This window comes from Neopelma chrysocephalum, unplaced genomic scaffold (assembly GCF_003984885.1).
Source record: "Neopelma chrysocephalum unplaced genomic scaffold, ASM398488v2 Primary Assembly neopelma1_24, whole genome shotgun sequence".
Lineage (NCBI taxonomy): Eukaryota > Metazoa > Chordata > Aves > Passeriformes > Pipridae > Neopelma > Neopelma chrysocephalum.
In genome coordinates this window covers 34,649,501-34,661,173 of record NW_020897693.1, presented here as the reverse complement: position 1 = coordinate 34,661,173, position 11,673 = coordinate 34,649,501, and the positions used below count along the sequence as shown (strand labels likewise).

At 46.6% G+C, this 11,673-nt stretch overlaps 1 protein-coding gene across 1 annotated transcript; it reads left to right on the top strand.

The window, feature by feature from the left end:
- Positions 1–738: 738 nt before the first annotated feature.
- ANGEL1 (angel homolog 1) lies at positions 739–11,307 on the top strand. Its single transcript, XM_027672180.1, is given in 12 exon segments — positions 739–903; positions 2,920–2,969; positions 2,971–3,517; positions 4,039–4,265; positions 4,740–4,748; positions 4,839–4,908; positions 5,325–5,758; positions 6,450–6,576; positions 7,411–7,521; positions 8,686–8,755; positions 9,183–9,340; positions 9,633–11,307. Coding segments are annotated over 12 exon segments (2,037 nt in total). The 5' UTR covers positions 739–839; the 3' UTR covers positions 9,803–11,307.
- Positions 11,308–11,673: the final 366 nt, after the last annotated feature.

The window sequence follows — 11,673 nt, the reverse complement described above, 5'->3', positions numbered from 1 at the left end:
AGTTTGGAAGAAGGCTACTGAGATTGCACATTAGAAAGGTGTATTTCATGTAAAAAGCTGTAGTGTGCTCAGCTTGATCTGTTTGCCTTTAGATGTTGAAAACATTTAATTGTGGCATGAAGCAAACAAGAAACTCCTGGACTTCAACGAGGACTTTGCTTTTCATATGCAACTGTCTGGTTGCAACATGATCTCAACTTGCAGAGGCCAGAATGCTCACCTCCAGGTGAGAAGGAGTGATTTTGCAGACCTGTGGTGGTGACCTGTCAGCAGCACTTGAGGGAGGGCATGCTCCCACTCTGCCATCTCACCCACTGCATCAGTGTTTGAAAAGCCGGTGTAATTATTAACTCATCTGGAGCAAATGGTGGCTTTGGAGAGGGAAAAAAAACCCTGGAAATTGTCCTGTTTGAAATTCTGGAGAACTGGGGATGAAAAATTTTGTTTGAAACCACAGATTTCAGGGTGGCGAGGCCAGAAGACTGCCGTCACTCAGCCCAGGGTCACAGCTCCTGACCCCTCGGGTCAGGACAGCGGCCAGGCCCTGGGCCCCGGCCGCGCTCTTGTCTCACAGCGGGGCGGGCGGGGCCCCACCCCGGCCGGAGCCGCTCCGCGGGGCCGTCCCAACCCGGGCTGCGGTCTCCCGGGAGCGGGCGGTCCCGGAGGGGCGCTGGAGGAGCGCCAGGCCCGAGGCGGCCGCCAGCCCCGCGGCCCGACGCGGTGAGTGCTCGGGCGAGCCGATTCCGCGGAGCCCGCGCCGAGAGGTCGTAGCTGAGGCGGGGCCGGCGCGGCGCCGGGGCCGGGCCGAGGGCGGTGGAGGCCGTGCCGTGCCGGGCGGTATGATCGGCACCGTGCTCTGCTATGTGCTGCTGCCGGCGGCGCGGCTCCTCCGGGCCCTGCGAGGTAACCCGGCCCTGGGCGGGCGGCGGTGGGGGCAGGGGCAGGGGAGGGCGGGTGCGGCCCGGCGGCCCCGGAGCTCCCCGAGCCCCCGGCCCTGAGCAGGCGGGGCCTGGGGCAGCTGTGCTGGGCCGGAGCTGCTGGCCCCGGGGCAGCGCGGGGAGCTGGGTGTTCGCAGGGAACAGCTGCCCGCTGTTGTACTGCAGAGGCAGATTGCGGACTGCGCGGGGGCTCCAGCTCCTGCCCCGGGCCTGCGCTGCAGGCTTGGGAACATCTTTAGAGATGGACTGCTCAGAGATCTGTGACTCCCCAAGGATCTGCGGGTAACTCTTGCTTTGCGTGCATTGCTGTTTCACATAGTTTCCTAGAACCTGCTGCTGCTTCACAGTCCCTGGTTACTCTGCTGATGTAAAGCCACCCCCTCTCCTGAACCTGTCTCTGGGCCTGTAGCAATGACGGGCACGCTGTTTTTGGTCATAGTGAGCAGCTAGCTGACTCCTCTCAAATTCAGCTTCTATGGTGTAGTAACAGGCTCTTGTAGCAACTGTGCCTGGCTAGTGGTGCGTGGAAACGTTACCTTGGTGCATTGGTGTTTCTGACATTCATGAATTTAATTACAATACTTCAGAGAGGCATATGGTTCTTAAAGCTCGATTTCTGACACATAGAGAAAACTTTGACACAAAAGATATAGTGAAAGTATACACAGATGTTGCTGACAGTATGTTACTGCTCTGGCTGACTGACTGTCACAGGGATACAGAGAAAAAAGTGATTTGTAGTCAACAGAAATTGCTAGTCAACAGTAGGGACTACTGTCTGTGCAGAATTCATAGCAAAATGTAAATGCCATCTCTTGTATAGATATAAGTGAAAAGAGTCTGTCTTTTTCTGCTTTACTCCATGAATATTAGTATGTTCAGTTGTTACATTAAAAGCAGTTTAAAATGTTTTTATTTTTTTGCCTCGTGTCAGTCATCAGGTGATCTGTAATTCTTATCAGGACTTCCTCTGTGCATATATTCTCTCTAATAAGGCACATGTTGGTCCCTCTGTGTCTTCATTTTTCATCTCTTAATAACAACAGTTTTTCTTCTACAACACATTCTCCTGTTCTTCTGATATCATAAAATAGCAGAATCAACCGGGTTGGAAAAGACCTCCAAGATCATGAAGTCCAACCCTTGATCCACTACCGCCGTGGTTACTAGACCATGGCACTAAGTGCCACATCCAGTCTCGTCTTAAAAACCTCCAGGGACGGTGAATCCCCCACCTCCCTGGGCAGCCCATTCCAATGTCTGATTAGTCTGTCTGTAAAAAATTTCTTCCTAATATCCAACCTGAACCTCCCCTGGCAGAGCTTAAGATTGTGCCCTCTTGTCCTACTGCTGGTTGCCTGGGAGAAAAGACTGGCGCTCACCTGGCTACAGCCTTCTTTCAAGTAGTTGTAGGGAGTGATGAGGTCTCCCCTGAGCCTCCTCTTCTCCAGGCTAAACAACCCCAGCTCCCTCAGCCTCTCCTCCTAGGAGAGGATATTTCATTCTCTTAGCTGACTGATATTTCTTACTCAATCCCTGGAAAGAAAGTTGCTCCAAGTTATGATCTACAAGACCTTGGCTTCTTAAGCCCATGCACCTGATCAGCTAACTTCTACAGACCGTGCCTTTATAGGTGCTGCTGAGAACTGATAGTTTCCACAAGGCCTTTTAGCTTGGCTGACTGTCTATGGTGCTGCGTAAGTTAGAATTGCATTCCCTAGATTTGGTAAAGCCATTGCTATCATATACAGTTTCATTGGCTGATGAACATAACGAGATTTGGACTGCGGATTAGCATTCCAGAGCAGGCAGGGGAAGTTTTTCAGATTGTAACTATTTTTCTTCAGAGAAGTAATTTGTTTGGGTTGATATACTGAATGATTGTATTGTACAGAGTTACAGCAAATGCATTGGAAAAAGAAAAGAGTGAGTTGGAAAGGATTTCTGACTGTCTTATATTGATTTTGTTTTTACATGACAGATGGTTTCTTTACCTGTCGAAAGAATGTGCTTCTGGCGAAGAGCCCGTCCCCCCCAGATAGAAGGCGTCTTTGCTGCATCCAGAGGAAGATCGGTCTCAGAAGAGCAAGAAGCCCTTCTCCAGCAGTGGTTGGAGGAAGGAGCAGGGAATTTGCCAGCCAGTGAGAGTGTTCCAGCAGTGGGGAAAGTATCAGTTACAATCACTAGTGACTGGTTAGAAGGTTCAGAGCTATTGATGACTAGCCTCAGAGAACTGAATTCATCTCCAGAAGCCACACCGTGTGCTGATCAGCAGCTCTCAGAAGCAGCCTTGGCTTCTTCAGAACTGCAAGATCATGCAGTGGCTGAACGGGCAAGATTACCAGCAGAGGAAACAGTGACTGTAGCAGGCAGTGCCCCTTGGGCTGCTGTGGTGCCACAGACAGATCAGCAGATAGCTGGCTGTGCTGGTATCAACGCAGAAGTGCTGAATGATGACCCAGCTGTGCTGGCCTGGAGTTTAGCGTGTGATGCAGAGACAGTGCCAGCAGAACTCCCAGCCCAGCCCATTCAGGATGCAGTACCATTTTGTCCTGTCCCGACAGAGGTGCCCTACCATGGTCAGTAATGGCTCTGAATCTAATGTTCAGTTTGGGATTGGCATTTGTAGTGAATGTGGTCAGGTCATTGTGTCTGGACTTGCTGTCAGCAAGACACTGATCTTCCCAGCAGAATTTACAGGATTTGCTCGTGAAAACTGTAAAGTGAATGTTTGCTGAGTAGGGGCTCACAGCTACTGGTCTCTGTGCTGTTAGACTGTCTGGTATGAATATCAATATATGTTCCCTTCCCAAGAACTGTTCCCAAGTGCTGGCTTTTTAATCTAAAATGCACTGAAAGGTTGGTTGAGTGTTTCAGTGTACTTGACTCTGGTCATGTCTTATGCCATCCCCATCGACAACTATTTTCAAAGGCATCCAGAAAGAGCGCCTGAAAACCAGAGTGGGTGAGGGTTTGCTCAGGGGCTAGAATGCCCTAGCTTAGGGAATGAGAATGGCTATTTTCTGGGTCCCAGGGGAACAAAAGTATCAGAAAGGTGCCCAGCGTGTCAGTAACTTTGCTTTTTGTCTCTTGCATGTAGAGATTTTATGGAGAGACTGGGAGGATCTTTCTGTCCAGCCCTGTGTCCTAGAACAGGTCTCAAAAAACACTCCTCTCTTTGAATTTCGAGTCATGTCTTACAACATCCTTGCCCAGGACCTGGTGGAACAGGGCCTTGATCTCTATGTACACTGTCATCCAGACATCCTGAACTGGAACTACCGCCTTCCAAACATTTTGCAAGAGATCCAGCACTGGGATCCTGATGTGAGTATGACTGAGCCCTTCCTACATCAGTGTCACTAGAATTTGAATTCCTTGTTTGATCTAGCAGTATTAAAAAAAAGAAAGAGATGGGGGAGGTCCTAGGAAGATACTACCTGCTTGGTAACTGAACACTGATTGCTCTGAGAGTGTTTGAGGACTTGCGCAGACCTTTTTTTTGGTGTCTGTCTTGCTTTGATTGTAGAAACTAGTCATACTTTGATGGCAGGGCTTAACTTCTGTAAGCAGCAGAAATAGAGGAAGAAGGACCAGGTTTCTAAGGCAGCACAGGAGGGGAAGCCTGCATAGAAGAGGACTTCATGAATTTCTCTCTTCTTTGAGTCCTCTTTGTGGGATGAAGGATCTTTTGCCTCATCACTGGAAAACTGAATGATAAGCTAATGTGGCCCAGAAAGTTATTGCTCTTCATCTGGAAAGTACAGGACAGAGTTGCGGTGATGACATTTCTGGTTGCAGGGTTGGTATGTGAGTGCACTTTTCCATTTTCTTCCTTCCCCAGAACAAGGTAACTAGCAAATACTTGTGGAGTGAGTGAGGTCTCTGCCTTCCTTCCAGGTTCTTTGTCTCCAGGAGGTACAAGAGAACCATTACTGGGAGCAACTGGAACCAACATTCAAGGAGATGGGTATGTCCTGCTTTTGTTGGTTTGTACATCCAGCTTGTGGACTGGCCAAGAAGTTCTTCTTGCTTACTGTCTTCAAAGCACTCAGTTTCAAGAGACCTTTTCCTGTTTGCCAGGTGGCTGCTGGCCCTACTTCTGAACTGTCTGCCTAGACCTTTAAGCTTTATTTTGTAATTGATGTCTCTCAGGGTTGAAAGATCAGAGTAACAAAACTGAGAGGGTCCTAGAAGGACAAAGAGAGAGAAAATACCCCCTCTGATTAATAATAAATGCTGATTATCAGAACAGAATTGGATATAATGCTGTACCCAAATGTAGTAAGAACCTTTTCTACACAGTCTTGCTGAACTCCCAGCTTATAGGGGCAGTCTGAGGTAGTGACTGGATAAATCTTTCAATAGGTGATGGTTTCTTTTCAGGCTTTGCATGCTTCTACAAACGGAGAACTGGGACGAAGACAGATGGATGTGCAGTGTGCTATAAGCACAGCAGGTTTCAGCTGATCAGCCTCAACCCCGTAGAATATTTCCGTCCTGGCCTGGACATCCTCAATCGGGATAATGTGGGCTTGGTGCTGCTGCTACAACCTGTGCTCCCAGAGGGCCTAGGTCTGAAGGCCATCAGTCCTTTATGTGTGGCCAACACTCATGTGTTGTTCAATCCACGCCGAGGAGATATCAAACTAGCCCAGGTGGCCTTGCTCCTAGCAGAGATTGACAAAATTGCAAGAACTACTGAAGGCAGCTACTATCCTGTCATCTTGTGTGGAGACCTGAACTCCGTACCTGATTCTCCACTCTACAAATTCATCCGGAATGGTGAACTTTCCTACCATGGGATGCCAGCCTGGAAGGTAGTTGCCAACCAGAAGTGGGATTGGGTAGATCTTTATTGCATGTTGCCAGAAAAATGCATGGCTGCATTCTTTCTCTTGTGAGGAAATAGTCTGAATTCTGAATTCAGTTATTCAGCAGTCTTCCCTAATATCTCCAGCACTGCAGGGGAAAGAAGTGGACAAGTGTATGGACAAGTTGTTTCCACCACTGCTCTTTTGGTTTCTCTTGAGGCAGACCCGTGATAATAGACCACTTAATTTCAGGTCTTTGTTTTCCTTTGCTATGGAATTTTTGTGTCTGGGTGACTGGAATTGTAGGGGACAGCAACTTCACCAAGACTTACTGAAATTTTATGTGGATGTTTGTTCTGAAAACAGTTTGAAATGGGCACCTATGCTAAAGTCTCTTGTGGTTGCCCCTTACGGTGTCTGAGATCGAATACATCGTTGGCTTTCAAGCTAAATCATCAGTTCAACAAGATACTTGCGAAGTATCTTGTCAGATGACTTTTAGTTAACTGTGTCTTCCTCCCACAGCTGAAGGTTTATTATTGCTGCACCATATTCTGAATAGCTTAGTTTGTGCCTTTCTATCAGGGCGTTCTCTTGTCTTGCTCTTTGCAGATGCATATACGTACATTGACTATAGCTTGCAAAAGTTCTGCCCTGTATTGCTGATGGTTCCTCTCCTTTTCTGGCCTCTTTGCAGGTGTCTGGTCAGGAAGACTTTTCCCAACAGTTGTATTCACGTAAACTGCTGGCCCCGCTGTGGCCGAGCTCGCTGGGTGTAACAGACAACTGCCAGTATGTCACCCAGTGCCAGCCAAAGAAACCGGGTAAGCTCCGGTATGCACTGAGAACATGAGTTTGTGAGGATGGGCAGTTTGTGGGCCTTGCTGTCTCTCTGAATAGCTTGGGCATGTGTTGCATGAGGCACTCAGCAAAGATTCTCTTCTTCTATCCATTTCCTTGGTATATGAATTAAATATAATTTTTCCAGAATCTATTGCTGTAGCCCCATTTCTACCACTTTCTTTCTCTAGTCAGGAGCTGGATGTTCCCTTACCAGTAACCAGTATCTCTTTCCTATTCCCAGACTTATGCTTTTGTGCAGTTGTAAACTGTGTTCAGCAGCCACAGCTTTCATCTGCACTGTTAAGAAATCATTCCTAAGAGCCTAATTTTCATGTTCTCTATCATGTCTGTTCTCTACCATCCTTAGAGAGGATTAAAAAAAAGGAGTCCACACAAAATAGCTTTTGTTAAAATCTTGCATGTAGAACTTATACTCAATCTGATCTCCAGAATAGTTTTTTCTTTTTTGACAGACATTTCCTTGACTTGCACACTGATTGATCTGCTTGAAAGTCCCTTGAACTTGTGGTGTCTCAGAGGAGACATTCTTAATTTGTGCTGACTGCGACTGTTGCATTAGCTAAAGGGATAGCAATATTTGTGCTCTGTTCTTCTACATTTACACATCTGTTCTGTTCTGCATTTAACTTATTGAGTGATTTCTATTCTCATGGTATTAAAATATTTGGGAACAAAACCCTCTCTCAAACAAAAGAGGTCTAAGAGGCCCAAAGGTCTGAAACGTATGTAGGTGTTCCTGGTAGATGTGACTTTGCTGCAGTTATTTTTTTTTTAACTTGTACTTTTCTCTGCAGGGAGACGTGAATACAGCCGTGACTTCCTGCTACAGTTTCGTTTTTGTGATGTTGCCTGTGAACGACCCCCGCACCTGGTGCTCTTGGAAGGTGTGACAGATGTTAAACCAGGTATTAATGAGAGACTTTTCAGCTTGTGACTCTCCTAGCTCAATGGAGCACCTCTCCTATGAGGAGAAACTGAGAGAGTAGGGGTTGTTCAGGCTGGAGAAGACTCAACTGAGGCCTCATTGTTGCCTTTCAGTACTTAGAGGGAGCTTATTAAAAAAGAGGGAGAGTGACTAGTTACACAGCCATATAGTGATAGGACAAGGGGAAATTGTTTTAAACTTCTTAAAATTCTTTACTTAGAGGGTAGTAAGGCACTACAGCAGGTTGCCCAGAGAAGTTGTGGAAACTGTTCAAGGCCATGTTAGATGGGGCCCTGGGCAACCTGATATAGTGGTTGGCATCCTTGCCTGTGGGATGGGGGGATGGAACTAGACGATCTTTAAGGTCTCTTCTAACCCAGGCCATTGTATAGTTATATGATTCTATAATGTCAAGGAAAACGTGAGGTAGAGGTAATGCCTGGTGAGGAAAGGGGAAGGCAGAAGGGTGCCTTCTGTGATTGTGTGATTAGATTGAATGAGAGCTCAGAGGAGTACAATCTTACCTCTCTCATACACACTGACTGTGTTCCTTGAGATGCACTGAGACTCAGCCTCTTTTTGAGGCTGTTTCTTATGAAGTGAAACACACATATGTATACATATTTCACTTTTTCTGCTTCAAGATTTTTGATGGTGGAGAACAAACCTGAAGACTAATGTCACACAATGGCCACAACATAGATGTCTCTGGATGTTGGTACCCAGTAAACACTGCCTCACCGATGGGCCTTGTGGCGTGGCTGGTTCTGCTTTCTCCATTTCTGTTCAGCCTTTCTAGACACTCTTTGAGTAAGCTGTAGGCTAAGACAAGCAAACTTTCTTTGAGAGCAAAGGTCGAAGTACCCTGAGCTTCGATAATATTAAATGCTTTAAGAACATGTCCTTAGGACAGAATATGACTTCTCTGTTATTTGCACTGATCTGCTCTAAGGACCTTTCTTTTAGTCTTAGAGCTGGTGTTTCCTCTGGATGTTTTCCTTTAAGATGGTTGTGACTGGTAGCTATCTGCTCTTCTTGGGGAAAAAGATTCATTTGGTCTCAGGAGAAGCTTCTCAGACTTGGGATGGGCAGCCTTTTCTGGGATCTGTGTAGGTCTGGCTGGAATCTCTTTGTTCCTTTGCAGACCGCCCTGCACACTGGCCCAAGCCTGCTGCCGTGGTGAAAGACCCTGATCCCCAGCCATTCATCCCAAGGTAATTTGGTGCACCTTCAATGGCCCCTCTCTTCAAACTCGGTCTTGTTTTCCTGAGTACTGAAAATCTGGCTGAAGTAAAGACTGAAATAAATGTGAGAGTGGAAGAAAGTAAGGAGGGCTATCTGGAAGAGCTAGATCCTTCCAGGAGTGTCCCAACAGCTGGGTGCTGCTCTGTCAGCATTGTGTTGGTGAGGTTGAGAATGAAGGGCATAGACAGGACTGGGTATTGAAGATAAAGGAAGTTCATAGTCTGCTTTGCTTTGGTGTAAGTGAAGTGAATAGTTCTGAAATACTTTCTTTTATGTGTTCAAAAAGTAGAAATAGTTTGGACAGTTGTATCAGCAAGGGAACATTCAGCTGTGACTGCAGTACCAAAAATGCATAATTCTCTTTCCTTCCTTGGTAAACGGTCTGTTTGTCTGCAGGTGTTCAGGTGTTATCCAGCATGGCCTCAACCTGACCTCTGTCTACAGCCACTTCCTGCCACAGAGGGGACGCCCAGAGGTCACAACGATGCCCATGGGGCTTGGAGCCACTGTTGATTACATTTTCTACTCAGCAGAGCCTGTGGAGAACAGGGCAGGTGAGTGTGGCAGTGCAGGGCTTATCCCTGTGACAGGCCAGTGCATTTCATTAAGCTGGGGTAGATCTACAGTGTGTCTTTGACTGAAATGATGCACAAGGTGGAAGCAACATTTGCTTGTGTATCATGAGAAGACAATGTTTATCTTTGCTGTGAAAAAAACAAAGCTGCTTAGGTTCATGTAGACTTTGGAGGAAGCTCAAACAGAATGGGTTCAAACCACTACAGAGTGTATAGAGTTAATCTACAGCATGAGTCTCTGGCTGATGTTTCCTTCCATTTTCTTTGCCAGGTCGCAGGCTATACAAGGATGGAGCCCTGAAGCTGCTTGGCCGCCTTTCCCTGCTCTCTGAAGATGTCCTGTTGATGGCAAATGGCTTACCAAATCCTTTTTGTTCATCTGATCATCTCTGCCTGCTGGCTAGCTTTGGCTTGGAGATTTCCAGCCTGAGAGAGAGTTAGTGTTGGTTCCCTTTCCCTAAAGAAAGGCTGTTCTGAATACAGCAGTTGACACTCTGGATTGCACAACCTGCTTGCAAGAAAACTCTTCCGTGTCATGCCCTAAAAGTCTCTTCCTCCCGTCACACCCTCACTAAAAGCAGGAATGGGAGAGTTGGAGTGCTTTTTGCATCGGTATTTTCTGGATCTCTGCAACCCTGAGCTGTCTTCCCAGTGGGCTTCCAGTTGTATTCAGGCATTACCATCTCTTAAAGGGATCCTTGTTCCACTGCTTTGTTTAGCAGGTGTTTTTGTGCTGCGGGAATCAACATAACTCTCATGTTTATTTGTCCCTGTGTGAGATCTTCAAGGAGCTGGAAAAGAGAAGGGCAGTGCTATCCACTTCTAGTTAGTTAATTGCTACCAAGGAGCATGGGATGTATACACCAATATTCTTTCACACCAAAACAATAGTTCTTTTAATTTCTCAGTGATAGTTTATGAAGTATGGTCGTTTCCGGGCTAGTTGTTTTGTTGCCTCTTAGAATGTTGGATCTGCTAACTGCTTAGAAATGTCTTTTACTTAATAATGTGTAAAGGCTGCCTTGCTGACAGAAGGGTTTGTGTGGTATAACAGTTTCTACAATAAACTGCTTGCTGTGACTAACGGACCAGGGAATGGGATTGCCAAGAAGGGAGCCAGGGGTTCTACAGAGCCACCCACAGCAGCTCTAGAATGGCAGCAAAAGGCTAGAGGCCTTGGGGAAGACTCCATTCCTTTCTAGCAGTCTCAGAATTGTACCTAGTTTGGCAGTTGTAGGAAAAATATTTAGGATCCTCCCAGTGAATATCCAGTGGGAAAAAAAATCACCCTGTAAGGCATGACAACCCCAGAAGGCTAACTCTGGAGGTCCCAAAAGAGAGATGAAAGTGGAAGGCATGTGAGAGGCAGCAGAGACATCAGATGGAAGAGCTGATACTTGTCATTTGCCCTACTCTTTCTCTGTGCACTCCCATTCAGCCAGGGGTCCATAGCCAACCTGTAGCATCCATCTGTGCCAGACTGAAGTTATTGCTCCTTCCTTCCTCTGGCCCCAGCCATGTTTTGGTAGGTAGAACTCTTAGGACTGACTCCTGTCTTTTGGCAGGCACTGGGAGGAAGGGTAAGGCTGTGTAACTTGGAGCCAGATTGTCAGTCTTTTGGATCCCAGTGTACCTTTGGTGTGCTATCAGTGTGCTTTTGTCAGCAGTGGCTTGGCCAGTACAAAAGCAGTAGAACTGTACTTGTTTCTAGAGTAAATTCCCCAGTTCAGCCTGACATTTGGTCCTCAGTTTTTCCCTAAGAGATGAGACCAATATTGGCAGAAACATTATCAATCAGTCATTCACAAACAAGGCAGGAAATCTGGTCCCACCTCATGTTTTTGTGGGAAGGTACGAGGAGACTTGAAATTTTGTTCTTTCTCCCTGGTCTATATTGAAGACTTTCATATTTTAAATGTTACTTCCTTTATTGAAAAATAAAATAATCTAAGAAAAAAAACGCAAACTAATGACAGCACCTTGTACCCTTGTGCTTCTGGCAGCTGACCCCTCTGAAGACTTGCTCAACAAGGTTTCGCTGGCTGGGATGTGAAAGAGAAGAGGAAAAATTAGCTACACAAGATAGTAGTAATGAGGATTGTGTTCTGTGCCCTTACGAGTACCTAAGGACTGCATATTCCCTTCTTGCCCCTGCCAGATGGTGTGGTATTTGTCTGGTGATATGTCAATGGCTTTTGCTACCCAATTGGGAGTTTCTCTAAGTGTGCAGCAATCTTGGGGGTGAATAATTTTGCAGCTTTGTTTGCCCTTACTTTGACAGGTAATGGTTCTGGCATGGCACTGGTATATGG